Source organism: Macaca fascicularis, chromosome 4, assembly GCF_037993035.2.
Source record: "Macaca fascicularis isolate 582-1 chromosome 4, T2T-MFA8v1.1".
NCBI lineage: Eukaryota > Metazoa > Chordata > Mammalia > Primates > Cercopithecidae > Macaca > Macaca fascicularis.
This window is the reverse complement of record NC_088378.1, coordinates 166689770-166712195: the sequence shown is the minus strand read 5'-3', so window position 1 is coordinate 166712195 and position 22426 is coordinate 166689770. Positions and strand designations below refer to the sequence as shown.

At 44.4% G+C, this 22426-nt stretch overlaps 1 protein-coding gene across 7 annotated transcripts in view; it reads right to left on the bottom strand.

The window, feature by feature from the left end:
• The window catches only part of F13A1 (coagulation factor XIII A chain), a 461954-nt gene that overhangs the window by 153683 nt on the left and 285845 nt on the right, over positions 1 to 22426 (bottom strand). For 3 of the 7 annotated variants that reach the window (XM_065544470.2, XM_065544473.2, XM_065544474.2), the window contains one exon: positions 4450 to 4597. In XM_065544470.2, coding sequence (XP_065400542.1) covers positions 4450 to 4579 — 130 coding nt within the window. In that variant the 5' untranslated portion in view covers positions 4580 to 4597. Of the gene's footprint in view, positions 1 to 4449; positions 4598 to 6109; positions 6522 to 6896; positions 7010 to 22426 lie in introns of those variants that run through there. The other 4 variants (XM_015449926.4, XM_065544475.2, XM_015449927.4 and 1 more) reach the window with 3 other exon arrangements.

Here is a 22426-nt window from a genome sequence, read left to right as displayed (position 1 = left end):
TGAAACGGAGTCTTGGTCTTGTTGCCCAGGCTGGAGTGCAATGGCACAAACTTGGCTCACTGCAATCTCCGCCTCCCAGATTCAAGTGATTCTCCTGCCTCAGCCTCCCAAGTAGCTGGGATTACAGGCACCCACCACCACACCCAGCTAATTTTTGTATTTTTAGTAGAGACAGGGTTTCACCATGTTGACCAGGCTGGTCTCGAACTCCTGACCTAGTGGTGATCTGCCCACCTCAGCCTCCCAAAGTGCTGGGATTACAGGCAAGAGCCACAGTGCCCAGCCCTCCTTACCACTTTGTAAAGCATAATTCTGATGATGTATTTCTGCTAATTAGAATCCTTCTCAAGTCCCCCATTATCTGCAGGAGGAAACCTAGATCCCCAAGGCCTTGTTATGGTGTGATACCTGCCATATTTTCCCAGGCTTATATCTTCTCTTTCATCTTTTAGTCACTCCTCACTTGGCACATACTGTTCCCTCTACTGCAAACACTTTTCCATGTGCTCGCCTGTCAGGAACACTCCTACTCATCCTCTAAGTCCCAGCTCCAATATCCTTGCATCAAGAAGCCCTCCTCATCCTCTTCCCCACTCCACCACACCACTAGACATTGATTTCTGTTATTTCACTGAAATTTGCATAAATCACAGTCACAGTCTTTATTACACTGAATTGCAATGATCTTTTATTTATTTTGTCTCTACACTGACAGTTTTTTGAGGCTAGGGACTGACTGACTCAACTTTATGTCCTCAGGGAGAACCTGGAGCAGATCCTGACACATATGTGAAAACAAGTGTATATTTTTCCAGGAACTCAATGAAAGGAGGAACTGCTGCTGGACATTTCTCAGTCATACATTGAATGCCTCTAAGTGTCTCAGTGACCTTCAATCTAGAGAGGTTTACTCTGCACAAAGAGGAGGCTTATCATTAATTGGTTGATTTAATTCTGACAAGGAGTGGTGGGATGGAGGAGAGTCTCAGGAAGGTATAAGACCCCATTAGCCTGAAAAACTACTAGAACCCACCTACATTTAATTTTTTCATAGAGCCAGGCTTGCTGTCGAGTTTTAATTCAATACATTAGAACTGTCAAATGGTTCCAATTGCTGCTACAAATGGTCACCTATTGTTAACAATATAAAGCCAAACCAGACCAACAACATAAGGTTTCTTCTGGAATGTTACATTTCCGGCTACACATAACCTTTCAGACCAGGAAGGCAGTGGAGAGATTTTTCAGAAACACCAACTAAGCCTGCAGAGTGGTCTGTTAGAAACTGATACAAATCCAAATCTGAGGAGATCGTCTCAGTACCTTTCCTGGCTACAACTGAATTCAAAGGGTGACATTAAGGATGCCTAAAATCATGCAAGGATGTCAAATGCTACCACTGACTGGCTGGTCCCACCACTGGGATTTCAGTGCCCACCTCAAATATTTCATTTTTTTCTTGAATATCATGGTGTGCATGAGAGGAAACTTACCTGAGTTTATACATTTTAAAATATAGACTTTACCAAAATAATTCTTAACCAAATGTTACCAAAGCTATGACTTAAGGGTACTATATACACTCAGTATACCTTATAACATTGTATATATCACACACAGTGATGGGCAGGACTCACTGCTACAGAACTATTAGAAATGAAAAACCAGCCATTTCCCCCCGCTTCCTCTTCTTGCCTCTCTGCATTTCTCAGTCAATATTACAAGAGCAGCTTGCTAACGGGAAGAGTGGCCACTGAAAAAAATGGAGACAAGAGTTTCACTTGGGGCTAGTGTTTCCGGAGCCAAAGTCATCATCCGCAGATTGGTGACCACGGATACAAGGCTTCTTAGAGGCCACTAGTGGCCACTGGGTGAACTGCATGAAGATGGCATTTTAAAAATGAATGACTATGCTTTCCAAGGTTTAGTCGCTTAGCAAATTTCGTCCCTTAGGGAGAAAACTTGATATATAGTGCCAGAAAACCTGTTTTTAGAACAATTAAACATAAATATGAAATGCAAAGGGTAACCAGGAGATAGACCTCCTTGTTCCGATGGTTTGTGTGCTGGTATATGTGTGTGTGGACAGGTTTTTTCCTGTCCTCGTCTGGGACTTGCTGTCATGATTCTGGCCTTCAGAAACCATATCCCCAGAGCATGTAACACTTATCTTGTCTGTGTGAAAAATATTAAATGAATGCATATGTATGAAATCTGGAGCTCGTTATTAATAATAAATTATAATGCCACTAGATCTGAGTCATTCAATTCACAAGTGATTGACTGTTTGTTCATTCATTCTGCAGTCACTGGACATTCACACTCTTCTGCCAGTGCCTCTAATGGATATTCCAGAATGTCACTTGGGTTGTGGACACATATGACTGCAAAATAAATAATGACTAATTTTTCAGAATAGTTCAGTTATGCTGCTCCCCACCTCTGCCTCCAGAAATCAACAAAAGCAGTAACCCCAGATTTTTTTTTCTTCATTGGCCTACCCGCACATGTTCTCTGACAGTTTTTATGTCTTACTAGCAGCATTTTGTTCAGATGTCAGATTTATGGGGGCTACAGGTTGTACATATTCCCCATAGGAACAGGCATTCCCTGGAGTGTTTTCCTGACCTCGCTGGGGTATGACAAATTGCACGTTCCCAGTCAATGAACACTTATTGGTCATGTGCTGTGGGTCAGACATGATCATAGACACTGCTCACTAGATGCTCATTACAATCTGTGAAGCAGGCATTGCTTCCATTTTGCTGATGGAGAAACTGAGGCTTGGGCACCTATATGACTTTCCCAGAATGAGCAAGAAGGGGCAGATGTGGAGCAGGAAGCCAGGTCCTCTGCCTCTGCTCTCTGCTTCCCTGCACTGCCTTTGTAGAGGTCCCCATTTTTCCCCACCAATCCTGGCAAGCGTGGCTGTGTCCTGACTCCTCATGTGGCAAGGGCAGCTGTGTCATTACTCCTCATGTTCTTACTGCCCACTTCTCCCAGTACCTGCACCCCCTTTCCAGGGGCCCAGAGTCCTTTGTGCCACAGGGGAATTTTGCTAGAAGATGGAATACACAAAGGCAACCTGCGTAATAATTTGATGTCTGTAGGCTTTTCAATTTTATTTGCATTCTTAAAGAAAAAGACTCATAGACTGGGCAAGGAGTGAATATCAACTGCTTACCTTCAGCCTCTATTTCCTAACCTATAACATGAGGATGAGGACTCGTTGATTAGCAAGTTCTCTTAAACCCACTTCTGTGGCTGTCATGGTTGGGTTTTAAAGAGTGGCACCCAGCTGGGAGAGAGACTTCAGAACTACAAGTTCATCTTAGCCCCTCAAACTCTACCACCTGACTGAAGATGCCCTTCTGTTCTGTGAACCTCTTTTCCCAAACTTGGATGGTACTGGATACCTCCCTGATTTCACTATTTGATATCAAATCATCTAGTGTGATAGTAACACAGTGACACCAGTCCACAACACCTGGGCAAGTGTCTGGCTTGCTGGATAAACTGTACATCCCCTTTCCCTTTGCTATATGGAGCGATGCATCAGTCTGGGCTTTCAGGCATTGGTCTCCTTCTAACGAGGGGAATCAACCACACAGCTCCAGCATGACCATGCTCACCTATCCCAGCAAATGGATGTTTTATCCCCAGTGAAACCCAGCACAGAACACCCTTAGGAGTAAAATTGGATGTTGGTGCATGAATGCTATGCCACTCGGGGACATGAGTCTGAATGTCCCTGTTGTGGCCCAGGGGAATGATGTCTGTATCACCAAACCAGTGCTGGCACCTGGGCCTTGTCACCGCTGACAGGGCTGAGAGGAGGTCAACTGCTGGCTGCTGTACCCGGAGCAGGTTTCTAGGGATCAGGCAGAGGCAAGAGGCTGGGGAAGCAGCTTGCCTTGCCAGCTCACCAGGCTGCTCTGGAGAGAAATAGAGGGCTTCTATCTCTATTACTGTCAGAGTCTGGCACTTCTCCCCGGCTCTGAAATTCACAGCAATGGATGGAAAAGGGAGGAGGGAGAAGGAAGGAGGTGCAAGCCAGACAATCAAAACAGCCACAATATTTTGGAAGTGGAATATTCCAGCTAGAGAAAAATTCTCTACAGCGTTGAGCAGTAGGGCTGGAAGAGGCCCTAGCTAATCCAGCACTCTGGTTTTGTACAGGAAATAGTTGAGTGGCAGAAAGACAAAGCAACTTCCCTGAGGTTACAAGGTCAGTAAGTGGCAGACCTGGGACAAGGCTCTGGGTCTCTGGTGCTTTCACCACTTAAAAGAAAGCTTTTGCCTCCTTCCTTTATAAAACCAGAGATTGACAGGGGCCTTCCTTTTGTGGGAACCCCAGTGTAGACAGAGGATGTTTACCTGCAGGGAAGAGGGGCCAGGGCCCAGCTGTGCCTGGACCCAGAGTGGTGGGGAGGGGGCATATGCTCATACCTTGCAGGTTGACGCCCCGGGGCACCACGCCCTGAAGCTCCAGTGTGGGCAGGTCATCTTCCGCTGCATTAGAGTTATTGGGTGGAACCGCTCTCCTGCCTCCAAAGGCAATTCTGGAGGTTTCTGACATTCTTAACTTTACAAGGTCCTTCGGAAAAAAAAAAAAAAAAAAAAAAAAACAGAAAAGGCATGGAAAGTGAGTAACATTTGAGACAAGGATTCCAAAATAGAGCAACAGACATGTCTGTGTGATAGCACTTGAGCAACACATTTTGTGGTTTGCATAAATAAAAACTGAGAAGTGGCAGCAAGGATTAGTCTAATGACGGAGTACAGTTCCCCAAGGATCCTGGAGAGATTTTGTGTGTGCCAAAACATATGGAAAGCAGAAGAAAAGGGGTTTATTTACATAAATATAAAAATTAAAAGATTTGTGGAGACCCGGATTCCCTCACCTTCCATAATCCTACAGCAGCGTCTTCGCAAGAAATCTTTCCTGCCATATGCATGTGCTGTATCTATGTTCATTTCATAGAGATTTATGAGATTATAAGTCACTTTTAAGAATAAACTCACACAACCATGTCCAGATAAATGTTGTCTTCTAAAGCATTCACATTTGCAATTTAATTCAACCAATATTTATTGAGGGCCTACAACATGCCAGGCTGTGATCTAGGTACATGGCATACATCAGAGAACAAAACAGAATTTTTGCTCTGACAGATTATAGTCTGGTAGGGTTAGAGTGGAGCCCGAGAAGAGCCATAAGTAAACCCAGTTAGGGGTCTGAGGAGGTAGGAACTGCTTTGGAAACAGAACCACGTGGAGGAGGATAAGGAGGTGGAGAGGTTGGGCATGCAGTTTTAAACAGGGCTATCAATAGGCTTGCCAACATTTCCCATGCTCCAAGCCTGCTTCCCCTTCCTTTGGAGCTTGTGCAGGCACTGAGCCAGTTTAAACAACACACACCTGAAGGTCAGTGACCAGTAAGTACTTGTTGACCAACTAACCAAATGAAGGGGGACTTTGTTTCTGGGCCCAATGAAGGTTCCCCCTTGATCCCCTGGATTACCCAGTCATGACTCCTGGCGACTTGGCTATTTTCAAAAACCAGGCACACCCCCAAGAGATGAAGAGTCCCCATTGTAGAGGCCACCAGAGTAGAGAGATGGTTCCAGAGACATGTGGAACACTAACAACATGCTAGAGAAAAGACAACCACGCCTAAGGCGTTTGGTCTGAGAAGGAGACAGGAGTGTTTGCATGAGGTGTGAATAGGTACCCATAAGTATAGATAAACATATTGACAGTCATTGGTGAGCTGAGGGGGGAAGGGAGGGAGAAGACAGAAAAAGGGTTAATGATAGGGAGAAGGCTGGAGAGAGCCATCCTCTGGTGGGAAATACCAAAGGTAGGCTGTGGCATCGCTAGGGGTGCAGAACGGTGTTGGAAGACACACTGCTAAGGGGAAGAAGTGGGTTGCCCCAGGTGCACGCCTGGCTGGGTGAGTGCGGCGGGCAGGAGCCCTCGCTTCTGGGCGTGTCTAAGGAGGAGAAGTGGCTGAAGTTAAGCTCCAAATTGGGATGGAGGAAGGAGATGCGCAGGAGTAGGGAGCCAAGCCGGGAGGGCTGTTCTCACTTAGTCCCACTCCCCTCACCTTTTGTGTTCCAGCTCCATAATCTGCTCCCCTGAGGAAAGGGGGCTTGTCCCTCGGGGAGGCACCCCCAACTCCCCCATCCCCATTTGGTGGCCTTCCAAGCAAGCAACGGCTTCAGGAGAGCTGCGTGGAGAGCCTGAGAGAGTCCCGCTCAGAAGCTGGGCTGGGCAGGTGCGGAGTTGGGGGCGGGAAGCGAGGATCGGGCAAGTGGGACTGCCTGTGACCGGCGCCACAGGGCCCAGAGCAAGCCGCTTGCGGGTTCACCCAGGAAACCGAGGTGCAGGAGGCGGACGCAGCGGGCCCCTGGCTCTTAGGGTGCAGGGACGGCAGCTTACCTGCCGGCACTCCCCTCCAGAGGTGCCCTCGCGTGGGCTTGCTCTGTGCGCCTCGGGGACTTCCTCAAACGGACTCCGGAAAGACTAGACAGTTGGCTCTTAAATAGCTTCCTAAGAGGAACCCTCACCCTCCTCCCCTGTCCCACAGGGTTTTCTCCTCCCCCTTCTCCACAGCTGGAGCCCAGCAAGGGAGCTCTGAGGATTTTCTATTTACTTCATCCTGGCCTGTTATCCCGGCAGGTGCCTCCTTCTCTCCCACTTACCCCTCTGATTCCCAATTTCTCATTCCTGCTTCTCCTCCCCATCCCCACCCCTAGTTCTGCCCCCCCAACCCCCCCCCCCCCCGTTACTGGGAGTACCAGGCAAGGGACCCTGCAGTGCCAGGAAGTTCCCACCCATTCCTTTCGGTCAGAGGGTCTGGGAGGGTCTCCTTTACAAAGGAATGCTTTTACCTGGCAGGTCGGCTGCTACTGTGGCTTGGCAGGAGGGGTCTGCCCTCCCACAGACAGGTCACCCAGACAGTTGTGACCATGCATCCAGTGAGAGCAACGTGTCCCTCCTCTGCAAATAAGGCATGGTCTCCATTCCTGAATCATCCCAGAGCCACAGCCACCGCCTAACCACAAGACTTCCTGCAGGAATGGGATGCCTGGCCCCAAGGAAGATGAGTAAACATCTTTAATAGTGCCATGCATATTAGAAAATCACACTTTGTTTTCTCTGAAAATCATTTTAGTGTATGTTCAAAAATTAGAGAGAAAGAAAAGAAAATGTTCCTCCTAAAATTTCCCTTCCCTTCCCTTTCCCTTTCCCTTTCCCTTTCCCTTTCCCTTCCCTTCCCTTCCCTTTCCTTCTCCTTCTCCTTTTCCTTTTCCTTTCCTTTCCTTTGCTTTCCTTTCCCTTCCCTTGCTTTCTCTTTTCTTCCTTCCTTCCTTCCTTCCTTTCTTTTCTCTTTCTTTCTTTCTTTCTTTCTTTCTTTCTTTCTTTTTCTTTCTTTCTCTTTCTTTCTTTCTTTCTCTCTTTCCTTCCTTCCTTCCTTCTTCCTTTCTTTCTTTCTTCCTTCCTTTCTTCCTTTCTTTCGTCTTTCAGATGGAGTCTTGCTCTGTTGCAAAGGCTGGAGTGCAACCTCCACCTCCCGGGTTCAAGTGATTCTCCTGCCTCAGCCTCCCAAGTAGCTGGAACCGCAGGTGCACAGCACCATGCCAGGCTAATTTTTGTATTTTTAGTAGAGATGGGGCTTTACCGTGTTGGCCAGACTGGTCTTGAACTTCTGACCTCAGGTGATCCACCCTCCTTGGCTTCCCAAAGTGCTGGGATTACAGGCATGAGCCGCTGCACCCAGTCAAACATGGCTATTTCTAACCCTCTTTACTGTCTTCAAAATTCTGACCCTGCCACTCAATCTCCTGATGTTATAGAGAAGAAAAAAAAAAAAAAAGATGCCATTGGTTAGAAATGCTCTCAATTTTCTGCTACCAGATCTATGAACTCACCTGCAACCTTATCTATCTTTTCCTCTTTCTTCCTGTTACTAAAGTTGGAAAGGTCCCTCCTCCCCCCTGCATCTCCAAACCAGGCTTCTACATTGCCTTGTTCTCCAGGGCTTTGTTGTGTCTCTTATTCACTCTTCCTCTTGTAGCTTCAAGCTCCTGCTTGCTAACACTGTGTCTTCTCAGCATTCATGCAATTTCAGGTCTCTTCAATATTTATTTAAAAACCTCCCCCAACCTATGTCCCCCCTCCTGCTGTTACTCCTCCTCTCCTCCCCTTCATCACTAAGTTTCTGCCATCTGGCTTCCACCTCATCATTCTACTGAACCTGGAGGTCTCCGAGGCCTGTGCTCAGGCCAAAAGACAGGATTCAGTTCTTATTTACCTGACCTTTTGGAAGCGCTGAACTCTCTCTTTGAAGACATTCTTCCTAGGCCTCCTTGACATTGAACACTGCGGTTTCCTCCAGCACAGCACAATATTCCTTGATTGTCTCAGTAACTCCCATTGTTTTAAAGTTCCATCTATATCCCGACACCTCCCAAATCTGGGTCTTTAGTCAGGATCTTTTCCAGAACTGCAGATTCCCTTATCTAAGTGGCTACTGGCTATCCTCGCTTGTCACATTCCAGTGACAACACACGCTCCTCATGTCTAACATGAGATGTATCAGTTTCCCTGAAAACCTGGTGCATCTCAGGAGTTCCCTACCTCAGTGAATACCATCACCTTACACGAAGGTGGTATGCCAGACATGTGGGCATCATTCTTGAGGCTTCCTTGTTTCTCTTCCTCAAACATCAAATTCGATCCCTGAGCAAATATTTTCTATCCTACCTCTTAAATAACCCTTGAATCTACCCATGAACCCCTTTCCAGCCAATTCTCTACAGTGCAATCAGAATGAATATTTCGGGGCTCAAATCCGAAATCAAATTATTTGCTCAAAGCCCTTATATGGCTACTTCTCTTTGCTTATTGGATAAATTGCATGCTTAAACTGACAAGGCCCTATACAAGCTAGACCCTGCCTCTAGCACTGCTCTTTCCCTCAGCATTCATACAATTTAAGGTTTCTAGTATTTTAAAAAACCTTCCCCCAACACCAGTCTCCCCTCCCCACCTTCCACTGTTGTTTCTCCTCTCTTCCTCTTCATCACTAAGCTTCTGCCATTTGGCTTCCATCTTTCTTCCCTACCATCTTCCTCTGCCATCTTTCTTCCCTGCCTGGCCTCCCTCCACTGACTCCCCAGATGTCTTGTGAGGAGTTTACCTTGTTGTAATGCTCCTCACACTGCATGATCATGTTCTGTTTCCTTGGCTGTACCCGCACTAGACTACAAAAAGGTAGGGACTCCAGCCAGAGTTCCCTGGAGAGAGGCTGCTGACCACTTAACTATCCAAAGTCCATCTTTGCCACATTCCTTGCTGAGTGCTACAGAAAGGCCCTAAAGATGTCTAGCGCTGCTTCCCCTCAGCATTCATACAATTTCAGGTCTCCTCAGTACATTATTAACCAGCCCCCCAATCCCTAACTATCATATTCTGGTAGTTCTCCTGGCAAACATCAAATCTGAGTGTCCAGGATTCCAAGATACCCTCACCCATGTGGGGTTGGAGGATGATCATCCACCCTGGTACCCTTCAGATGAGGTTGTGCAGATGCCAGGTGCCCCCGGGACTTGGGGTTGAGTTGTGCATTCAGAACAGGATTGTCACCCTCACAACCACCTCCACGGTGTCAGTTTTGGCCTTAGACTAATAATTGGCTGTGTGAACATACACACACAGTGGTTGGCTTTCTGACTCCCCCAAACCACTAACTTCATAAGCATCATAAACGCAGTGGCTTCCCTTGTGCTTAACAAAGTCGATAAAAAATGTGTCCAAGGCACCAAGCCCTAGAATGTGGCTGAAGCCACATTCATTTTACAGGGCATTTCCTCGTGGTTGTATGACTGAGACATCAGAACAAAGGATTCCGGTTACACAATGAATCTTGAACTGTGCTAGGGATGCAACTTCCACAAGTGCATAGTCTCTGAGGTCCTTCAGGATGGGATGATGTCTTCTATTTCTGAATGCCCCTTGCCTGGCATGGAGGTAGACCGACGTAAATATTTAAGGAATGTGACAGATGAGGTTCATCCAGGAAAACGAAAACCACTCTAGGTCTTTCTAAAAGAAGGAATTTAAAGTAGAGGATTGGTTACACAGGTGAGAGAAGAGACAAGAAACCAAACAGGAGAAGGTGAGTCAACTCCACAATTAGCAAGAGCAGAGAGGAGTTGGTGTCATCATAGCGGGAGGGCTGAGGGTAGGTCAGGCACTGGAACTGTGTGATCTTGTCTGGTAGGAGCTTTAGATGCAGTCATTACAAGAAACACTGTATGGGGTCAAGAGGGAGGAAAGAAACATCCTAGCTTGCCCCTTTCTTCCCGCTCCCTCTCCCTCCCTTGTCTGCCATTTTGCTGAACTCCACTAGAATCAGTTGACAAAGCACTCTGGAAAACACTGCCTGCAAATTTAGCCCCACCATTTCTGTGTTGGGGGCCCCAAGGCTATTCCCAGGTTCTGTGATTCACTAGGAGGACTCACCAGACTCGGCCACCCACATGGCCACGACCAGATACAAATGTACATATATTATATGTACTACACGATAAATCATGACAAAAAGATACAAATCCAAATCAGCAGAGAAAAGGCACTTGGGCAAAGTCCAGAGGAAACCAGGCAGAAGCTTCCAAAGGTCCTCTCCTAATCAAGGCACAGGGGCTGTGCCTACCAACCCTGGCAATGAGTTGTGACAACACTCATGTAATGTCATCTGCCAGGGATGCTCACCAGAGGCTCAGGGTGTTTATGGGGGGCTGGTCACATAGTTACCCTCTGCCTAGCTCATCCCCATTTTCCAGACTCCCTGAAGGAAGCAGGTGTTCAGCGTGAGCTACACTTTTTATACATTTTAGGCCTAGCCAGCCCCACTTGTCAGTCAGGGAACAGCGGGAAGACTCCTGAAGTCCAAGTTCCCAGATGCCAGACAAAGCCACGCTTGCAAGTACGGCTTTCTAAGCCAGTTTCAAGTTTGCTATGTTAACTCTTTCCTGCACCCATACAGGGAAAGGGTGAGGAAAGCCTCTCCGGGCAAACAGTTCCAGGACTGCCACAACACACTGCTCTTTCGTCATGGCATGGTCAGTCCCTCACATGCGATGTCAATAGGCCTGGAGCATGAGGAGACTCCAGTGGGAACATCACAAGGCTAATCCAGTTCTGCACCTACTTTCTTGGCCTGACCAGCTCAGTATGAGACCTCCAAGGAGACTGGCACTCCCTCTGGCTGCACGGGCCTGAGCATACCTTCTCACTCTTCTGCAGCTGAAGGGGTCACCCCGTTGCCTCCCCAAGAAGCAGGGTAAGAATGCCTAAACACATCACTTTGGGATCCCGGCGTCTGTCAGAAATATGTAGCAAACTTTGGGAGTTGTGAATAAACAGAAAATACATAGGAGGAGGGATTCTGGATCCCCTCACCTTGATCCTTTAATTTTGAGTTTTCATTTCTATGGTATTGACACTTTTCTCCGCAGTCTCTCCAGACAAACCATCCTGGCAATACCCAAGGAGCAGACCGTATTTGCTCAGGCAATGAATTTTCTGGCAAACTCTATTTGATTTACATGCAAAACTTCACATCTCAAACAAACAAACAAAAAACCCAGTCATGTCTGGACACTGCTGGTTTTTTCCAGCTGAACAAGACCTGGATTTTGTTGGTTATAGATGTAATTCCAGAGAGAGGTGAGTAGATATAAATAACAACTGGCCTTGTACAAAGATGCCAGACCCTCTGACATGAATGACCCAAGTTCATCTCTTGGGAGAGTCTTTCTCCTCCACTGCCCTTGATCCTGTAGGAGCTGGAGAAAACTTTCCACTCCAGATGGCGGTGTCCTGGGGGAGAGGATGAAAGGGAGGCTGGGTGGGCAGTTTGTAGTCATGTTCTAGCCACAGTAGTGAGCAGTAGGAGAAGGCAAGGGGCCCTCTGTATCCATTCACATATTTTTCAAAGCCTTATGAGAATTTTCACGAAGTCTGACAATGACATTTTAAAAGGAAAATATAAAGCATAATCGCAGTTGCCACCACAATAGGGCATGGGATCTAAGAGAGGACCATGCCTCCGACAGCCTCTTCTCCCTCTTCTTTCAGGAGACATGTAAATCCACAGCAGGGATAGCTCCAGATGGCAGGAGTTTTCTCTCTGCTTTGGCTTCCCTGGGCAAAGCCCACTTTTGCCAGGGATCTACAATCCCCTGTAATCTACCTTCACGGGGAGCAGTGGTGGATTGCTGGGGGCTGCCTCACCTCATGGCAGGCAAATGGAAGAAAGCTGTTGTCGCCTTAGGAAAGAAAGATTTAACTAATGCACCCACTTACTTAGAGTGAATATCTTTGTCTTTTAAATTGTGGTAAAATACACATAACACTTATAATCTTAACCATTTTTCAGTATACAATTCGATAGTGTTAAGGCTATTCATGGTATTGTATGACTAATCTCTAGAATGTTTCTGTCTTGCAAAACTGAAACTCTGTTTCCATTAAACAACTCTGTGAGTACGTGTGTCTGTGTGTGTCTGGTTAGATATTTGTGAGTGTATATGTCTGTCTGCATGTGACTCTGCACACATCTGTGTGAGCAACTGAGTGTGTCTGAGTATCTGCGTGTATGGGTATTTCTGAGTATGTATGCCTCTGTGTGTATGCATTGCCTATGTGAGCGTGTGTCTGTTTGTGAGTGTGTGCACATCTGTGTGAGCAAGTGTGCCGTGCATATGAGTGAGTATGCAGGTGGAAGGGAAGGACTGAGGCAGCACTGAGGGTTTAGCTTCAGAAAACTTTCTCCACTGGCTTGCTAACTCTTCCAGAGTCCTGATGGAGTCCAAGGAGACTCCAAGATGATTTTAAACTTGAAAAGACTCTATAAAACATGACGAAGGGTCAACTAGAACTAGATCTGTTACAGATAAAGATTTTTCGGCCGGGCGCGGTAGCTCATGCCTGTAATCCCAGCACTTTGGGAGGCTGGCTCATTCCTGTAATCCCAGCACTTTGGGAGGCTGAGATGGGCGGATCATGAGGTCAGGAAATTGAGACCATCCTGGTTAACACAGTGAAACCCCGTCTCTACTAAAAATACAAAAAAAGTAGCCAGGCATAGTGACGGGCACCTGTAGTCCCAGCTATTCGAGAGGCTGAGGTAGGAGAATAGCGTGAACGCGGGAGGCAGAGCTTGCAGTGAGTGGAGATGGCGCCACTGCACTCCAGCCTGGGCGACAGAGCAAGACTCCGTCTCAAAAAAAAAAAAAAAAAAAAAAAGATTTTTCAAGTTTAAAGGAAAGAAATTTCATAAAAATGAAAATTTCATAAAACAATACAATTTAATAAAATATGTTAAAGACATCCACAGCAGGGAGAGACATCAGTCATGCCAGCCTCACTGTATATCACACAGACGTGTGCATGGTTTAATTTGATACTTTTCCTTAAGTGAAGCAAGAGACCCCACATCCACCCATCCCAGGTATCTATCTCACTTTGCCAGAGGAAAAATTCAATAACAAAACATTATGAAAAAAATTAGTAATTAAAATAACTCAGCAATGTGTATGAGCAAAATAATCAATGAAAGTGAAACCTAATAGTAATTCCACAAATTTATTACAAAGCTATTAATTTAAAGAGTGGTGGCAATTGAAAACCACAACCAACACCAGATAATGGGGATGCTAGACAAACAATGCTTGCTTCAGTAAAACTATCAGAATGCTGACTAGATGTGTCTTCACATGTGTTTGCATGTGTGTGTGTGTGTACAAGTACTGTAGGAGCTTTGGAGTGTTCCCAAGGGTAATAGGGCAACTGGAGTTAGAATCTACTATTTATGTAACCTTGGGCCCATTACTTAACCTCACCTGTAAAATGGTGATCATAATAATGTATACATCACAAGATTATGAAGATCAAAGAAGAGAATATCTATAAAAAGGTTTGTGCAGTCCCTGGCAAGAAGTTAGCTCTAAACAAATATTACCAGTAATGGTATGTGTGCACTGGACAACCTTCACTCATCTATGATGAATATTTTAACTTTTTATAATAGTTATTATCTGTATTTTCCCATTATCATCCTCATATCAGGGAAGTGAATATTTAAGTTGCTAATAATTTTGGATAATTTCAAGAGGTCATCCTCAGCATTTATTACAGTATTTTCAGTCTAGAAGCTCTTCAAGAGTTTCATGTGCAATTCATACTTGTCAAGGGCTAAGATTTATAATTGGCTGGTTGTGGTTGTATATGTAGGATATGTATATGTGAGGGTCTATTTCTAACTGAAGCAAGTGAAAAGCCTCCTGTTTTTAAGCTGTATAAGAAAGGTGTCTGGGGAGTCGGTCAGATAATGATTTTATTTGGTACATGCCAAGTGAATGGACCAGCTTCCACATGGTTGCCAGTTGTTTCTGCAAGCCCACATCCAGGTAGGCTTCCTGGGCAGACCCATGGGCATCTCACCAAACTCTTCTAATGAGATCTGTGGATATGGGCCAGCAGGGTGCCCTTGTCTATGGCAGACCCTTGCCCAAGAGTGCTGCTGCCCTCTGTTGTAGTCGCACAACTGCACCTTCTTGCCGATGAGGTGAAGCACTAACACCAGGCCAGAAATGGAAGGGACATCATGTCAGCCAGAGTCTTCCTAACAGCAGAACTTCTGGATAATGATCTATGAATTTCTAAGGCAAGCCAAAGGCCATTGCATAATCACATGTGTGGGTGCTACAACAGCCAAAGAAAGGGGCAAGTTCTCCTTTCTTTGATGCTCCCTCAGCAATTTCTGCAGTGAAGTTTCAGATAACTGTGCCAGAGCCCTTCCTGTGAAAGTGTTTCTTATTAGTGCATTTCTCCTCTCACAATGATAACTATAAATGGTTAAAATAGCATCAGAAATACTAACTCTATCATATGGACATGTACCATGATTCACTGAAAATATTTCCCACAATGCAGTTTTAACTTAAACAAAAGTTGTATATACAAGTGTGTGTGTGTGTGTGTGTGTGTATTAATAAATATCGACAGTGTAGCTTACTCAGAAGAATTCCTTATGCCTATGTTCTGAAAAAGACAGCACAGAATATAAGAAATTTTATTAGGGGCTGCTTTTAGTGGTCCAAGAATCTCCTGCTGGCTTCTGTGAGTGATAATGATCTAGAAGTCTTCAAAAAGCCATAAAGAAGTCTTCTAACAGCCATGATTTAATATAGTCCATTGTCACTGATGATTCAAATTCCTTCTGATTGTTCCATCTGATTTCATGATCATAAAGCCCATGAAGACATTTGTTCTGGGAAACAGAATCAATAATGTTTTATAAGCTTAACTGTGTGATATGATGTGGTATTATGTTTTATGGAATTGGACATGGCCTATGTCATTTCTCTACTATATTTTCACCTTGTATGTAACCTCCTGGGTTGCCATTAAATATATATGCTATATATATGCTATATGTATATGCTATATATATGTACACATACATATTATAGCTAGGTATGGCTTTATGTAGTACTTTCTTAAACATTCTCCCTCAAATCTGAAGAGTTCTTTAATGATTGTGTTCATTTATTCATTTGGGATTAGCTAGTTTCCAAGGATGGATCAACCATCCGTGCCTCCCGGTATTCCCACCCATGTGTAGTCCCCTTCCACAGTGAATCTGGCTTCAACCAACAGAGTGCAGTGGAAGTGGCCCTATGCCAGTTCTCCACCTAAGCTATATGATGTTCTAACAGCTGCCTTTTCATGCTTTTAGAACCCTCAACTAACATTAAGAAGCCCAGCTACACTCCTGGAGTCCAGCTAACATGGAGAAACCATACTGAGAGGCCACATGGAGCGGTGAGGACATGAGAATGTACAGGGAGGGTGAGGAGTCCAGCTGCCTCATAATCCTACCAGAGCCCAGGCGTCAGCCATCTCTGCCAACCTGCAGCATGAGTGAGGACGCGAGTGTGCCACCTGGCAAGTGGATCCTCTGGCCCCAGTCAAGGAGCTGCAGTTGATGGTGCATGGAGCAGAGAGAAACTGCCCTGCTGAGCCCTGCCAAAATCATAAAATTGTGAGCAATAAACGAAGTGGCTGTTATTTTAATCCACTAAGATTTGGGACAGTGTGTTACACAGCAATAGATAACAGAGACACATTAATCTAATAAATATTTATCTAACCTACTGTTTATGATATTGAATAATGCACTAATATTGAATATGCTATAATATACGGTAGTATAATTAATATGGTAATATTTATCTATCTACTATTGGCAGACTTTGTGATGAATAAGAAATTATATCTATCTTTAAGGTCTGCAGTCAAGAAGGGGAAACTATATTAAAAGCTAGTATTTTGGAATTTTGTCAACAAGTCTGTTTCCATGATTTAATAGACTTCAAAATATTCTGTGTTTTGCTCCTATAACAAATATGTTCCTTATGGACCTAATCTGGCATATAATATATGTACAAAAATACAAGTTAATTAATGAATTAAAGTCAGTGGAATCTCTTATGTCAGTGAAAGCAATATGGTTGCTGATCAAAAAAAGGAAGTAAAGATTTTTAGTAAATTATATATGCACCACTGTTTTTTATTTCACCTTTATCTTAAACAGTCAGCCACTCACTTAAACTTTGGCTTCTGAGGCTGAGAGCCACATAAAAGGGAGCACTAAGTAACTGCAAGTGTAAAGAATGATTTATGCTCCCTAAAATGCTTTATTCATACACGGGAACTGAGGCTTGGAGAGGCCAAGGGGCTTGCTCATCATCACATAGCTGGTACATTACAGGTTTCAGACTCAAACTGACATTTTTAAAACCAAGTCCATTGTCTTGGCTAAAGTACACCTTCACCAACCTCCTATCTTTCTCTTACTCAAAATTTCCCTTCAAATCTACACATTCCAAGATCTCTCTTAGAGCTGGGCCCATGGTGCTCCGGGAAGACATGATTGGATTTCTCCACACCCTCTGAGCAGTGACCTAGGCCCAGGTCTTCTGGTTCAGTGGATGGGGACATTAGAATGTGGCAGCTAGCTGGTACCTATTGGAGACCACCCCTGCAGGTGGGGTGACTCTACCACCCTGGTCGGTCAACAGAATAGTTTTTATTGGACCCTCATATGGGTCAGGGACTCTGTTAGGTGCTGCAAGGAATTCAGTGGGGAGAAAGAGAGAGGTCCTTTCCCACAAAAGACTTACAGTCAGTCCCTAAACTTCTGGGTGAAGAGAAGAGCAACATTGAACATCCCTCCTGGACACCTCACCCCTTGGTTCTTCTACCTCACGAGTGCCTCCCAGTGGCTCTGCCCTGTGGACCCTTACTCAAGTTCTCTGGACCAGGGTGGTTACCCATAGCGGGTTAGATCTGCCCATTTATTCTAAATACAACAGCCAACTACCATCTTTATTTCAACCCTCATTTCCCACCACTTCTTCTCTGGTCTCAAAATGCCTTTCAGCAAAGGCAGGAAATATGACAGAAGAAAGTCCCAGTCGAACAAACAATAACCAAAAATGCTCTTTGTTGCTGGGCCTTGGCAATCAAAGCCCTGCACATGTTTGCCAGCTGTAGTTCAGATGCTTTCTATTTCACTCGGCATTAATTTTTTATGAAATCTATGGCCCAGGGGCCCATAATTGGCTTTTAGTTCCTCATTCTATACTGTCTGGTATAATTGCCAAGGCATGATAAGACTCAGATTTTAAGGTGGCGTTAATGTATTTACCAGCCTTCCCATCTACAGGCAGGCTCACCTCTTTGTATGGGATTTTAATCATGTTTTGTTTGTAGAAGGGAGATGAAGGTATTCTTGGACTAAATATACTTGTTTTTCTTTGGATTTATTATCAGTATTTCACACCAGTGAAACAGCATACACAACACTGCCAATCTCAAACCTCAGACTTTATCTTCCAGTTTAAGTTTGATTCTTAAGAAGTATATGGAGTCTGTGCAGCGGAGGTAAGTCCTGTTTAAAATGAAGCCTGTTGTTTGTATGAAACATGCTTATTTAGCAGTGTATGATAAGGGGCCTGTTGACCCCAAAGGCTGTCTTTCCTTTCACTTAGCAGCAGCAGCAGCCTGGACTTTGTTTCAGATCATCTCTGGATGCTGTAGCAAAGCCAGCAAGTGACTCACTGTCTGTCCCCAAACCCTCTTTGCAGCCCCCATTACTGAAGAGTCCCATACACAACTTAGAAAACATAGTGATGGGAAAGTGGCAGTGTTTGCAGAGTTGCTGATTGCCAGGGGTCTACATGCAAGGCCAGTGCTGCAATCATTTTCATGAATTTCAGATGTCCTTTCTCTTGCCAACTTTGTGTGTTTTCTGAAAAATAATAAGAAAAAAAAGCCCAGTCATCTGGCCTTACTTCCTTAAACCAAAGCTATTAGAGGTATCCAGGATCTGACTAGGGCAGCTAATTTTCTTTCAGTAGTGATTATAGCTACACACCCTGCACAAACCGCATGCAAGATTCCCCCTCAACATAATTTTACATTCTTCACTTCTCCAATTGGCTTCAACTGTTAACAGAGCCCAGGTTTTGCATACATAGCCACATTTGGGGAGAAAGAAAAAGAGTTTGTTGTAGGCAGTTTTGCCTTGATACTTGACACTACTCCATTTCCTGATTGCGTCGCACTCCCTTCCCTCCCAGGTACCTGAGACTTCTTCATGCACCTGAGAGTCTGGCTTTTGATGCAGCTCCTGGTTAGGAACCAGCCCTCTCCATGGTCATTAGCTTTTTTTTTTTTTTTTTTTTTTTAACAAAGTTACCATCTAGTAGGCAGCTTCTTCGGCACTATTGTTAGTCTGAGAATTTGCTAGTACTTAACTCGCTCTTCCCAGGCCATAAAAATCTCTATTCTTTGAAGTGTCTAAGTGTGTGATGGCTGAATGTGTTGGGAGGAGCTGTGTTTCAATATGTTTTTTACTTTTGTTCTCAGGCCAGAGAAATTCCATTCAGTTTCATGTGTTCAGTCCTTGAAAACAAAAGGCAGTGCTTCTATTTGAAGCTTTGGTTCATTTAAAGGAAGTAATCAATTCTGTTCTGTGAGTATTTGTTGAATACTTCCTAGGACCTATGAACTGATTCATGCTAGAGGCTGCAGGGCAGTGCCTCTCAAAAAAAAAAAGAAAAGAAAAAAAAATGTGTACCACAATCCTCTAGGGGCTGTCTGATTAGCTAGGTTGGGAGCAGGGTCCAATTAATAAGCATTTCTGAAACATCCCAAGGCAATGCTGACATTGCCTCGGTGGACCCCCTTTGAGTAACACTGCTGAGAGAGACACCATAGCAAATGCTCAGGGTTTTGTGGGAGGACATTGAAGCACATCTGAATTAGACACTAAGACAACCAGTAACACAAATAATTCAATCCCCAAAATGCACTCCAGAGATATAGAATGCCAGTGGCCTTCAGGAGGTGATAGGAATCACCAACCACTGTGGACCAAAAGTGTCAGATTAGTTGCCACTATCTAGGGTAGGGTTTTGGAGGCAGTGGGGTTTGGAAGAAAGGGTATGATGTGGATAGGTGGGAAAGAGAGAGGAAGGCTTCCTGGGACAAGAGAATATGGTTACAAATGATGATATGTTTGCACTGAGAGCTGATACATAGTTTCTGCAGAAATAAATGAAGACCAACCAAATGAGAACCAGAAAACTCTACTTATTCAGAGCTTGCAAGACAGTTAGTCACCATCACTAGCATTCTGGCAGAAATCCAAAGGCAGGCAGAGGAGTGGGAAAGTTTTAGACTGGCGGAAAGGGAAGGTTCCAGTGTGTGCTGATTGGAGGCTGTTGGCATGAGGAAGCTGGAGGTGGCTCACTAGGAATGGGAATCCCATTTATTGGTTAGGGGGTATATTTTGCTTTCTCCAGTTGGTCCTATATTGGAAGGATGGACACAAATTAAGAAAGCTGTAATTTATCGATGGAGTCCTAGCCATTTTTGACGATTGTTATAGAAGTTATTGCTTGGCTTCCTGAGTTGTTATGAGAGGTAAGAACCTACTTTCTACAAGTCTGACTTATAAGTAGCACGCTGGCTTCCTGGCTGGCTACGTAGAGGTGACACAGTCTCCAGGGCAGGTTGCTGCTGGCTGTGGGTTGTAGTTCTGTTTGTATATATGGTCTGGCCATTGATGTTTGTACATTCACCCTCTTGTTTCTGGATTTTTGGGGTTTGCCCTGATGTCATCTATCTTTTCATATTGTTTCCTCTTCATTTTTTGAGAATATGGGCTTGTAGCCTCATTCCACTTCACCGATGGCTTTTGAGAGGTCCCTCCTTATTTTCTGAGCACTCAGGAGCCCTTCTATGTTCTACTTATTCTCTCATCCCTCAGATTGACGATGAGGAACTTCTCCTGGAGGAGCAGATATTGGTTCAGTTGCTCCTGAGTGAAGCCCAATCTTCAGGCTCCATCGCTGTTCACAGGGTGACAGCTATCGCTTGCATGGAGATACCAAAGCTGTGTGGGAGACATCAAGGACCAGGGCTCACAGTTCTCTCCTTGACCTCATACGGAAGGACAATTGAGTGCTCTCTGCAGAAGCTTCCAAGTCCCAAGGTAGAGGGAGCCCTGCAGGATCCCCTTGGATGAAGGCAGATGCAGGCACTGGACCCTTTGCTAGTGTCTAGAAATGGAAACTCTGCAGATGGGGTCTATGCTGCCAAAGCTAACATCCTAAAGGCTCGTGGCCCCAAACAGCTGAGTGGGGTCACCTCTTTTTCCAGCAAGCGCTTAAAAAGGCTCCATATCAATGCTCCGTAGACACCACATTGAAGCTTTGCAGGACAACTCTCTGTTCTCACCCTCTGTCGGCAGCTGCTTTGGCCACAGTCAACTTCTATTTTCCATCAGAGATGGCCTTCTTTCAGGCTTCTCGACCAGCTCTTTGATGGCACATAACCTTTTAGCTACCTCCCTAATTCTGCAGGTGGCTCACCACTGTTTATTTATCCCATTTCTTTTGCTCTCTGAAACTCCTCTTGGGGTGGCTCCCAGGAGGTCTAGTGAGCCGTAGCACCTAATTAATTCCTCATGAGAAGTTCACGTGTTGGGCCATCCTTTCTCTTTTTTTTTTTTTTTTTTTTTTTCAGAATTGCTTATTTGTTGCACTTATAGTCATTTCTCATGGAAAAAATTTAACATATAAATCCATCATATATCAGATTATTCCAGTATACTAAAATGGTCATAGGCACTCAACGTAAAATATTCTGGCATTTAAAAAATCCATAGCAGAGATTTTTCATTTATAATAATCATAGATATTATTAAAGTAAATAATACGTCTGGGAGCTAGGGCTTTTTCACCTTTGAATTCAGACATGTTGGGTGTGTTCGAGCATATGCATTTATTTTTTCTGGGCAGAAAACAAATATCTTTGTGACCGTTGTATAAACAATGAAGAATTAAGTTATTGAAATCATGATTCTGTTTTGTATATTGAAATTAGAGATTGTTAACTGCTCCTCGATACTCATTTTCTTCTTCTTCTATAGTATTTGAACCTCCAGTATTTAGCTATGCACTTGGCTGCAAGAAGAATCCTACTTTCCAACTTTTCTTATATCTGGTTACAGCCAGATAACTGAACTGTAAACAAGGGGTATAAAAGGAGATATGTGCGTGTGAAATTTCTGGCGTGAGTCCTTAAAAGGTGGAGATGTGCCCTTTCTTGACTTATTTTCCTTTCTGCTAGCTGGAACATGAATGTGATGGCTGGAGCTAAAGCAGCCATGTGCATCACACTGGGAAAGCCTTAAGGATGGTGTATGATGCAGCCAATTAAAAGGAGCCTGAGCTCATTCCAGCCCTGGATCACCTCCTCAGTCTCTTAAGTGAGAGTTAAATAAACACTTGATCAGTTTTTAAGAAGCACTGTTATTCTTGTTTTTTAATCACTTGTAACCAAGCCTGATCACAACTAATAAAACACCAAAATAATCAAGTATCAAGGAATAAATTTTGCACTGTCCTTTAAAAAGATGGAAGGAGCATTCATGCCATATAGGACTGCCTAAATCCACCCAGAAGCGTATTCACCAGAGTCTCAAATAGTGGCTCATCATGGTCACAGTCTTCAGTGAGTTAGAGCTGCTCATACACTCAGGATACTGGAAGTAAGGCCTCTGGAAAATCTCAGTTTAGAAATGATAGAAGGATGCATTTTCTTAAAAAAATAAAATCAGAATGGGGTGACCTAAAATAATTGGATGGTCAAAGCCAGTCTTCACTGTCACAATGTCAAATACGTTTAGGGACAAACAGGTAATGTTAATGTAGTTTGATTTAGGGCACCTAAGTGTCAGGAACACGTACGCAAACCCAAGAGTCCTTGTTCTGTC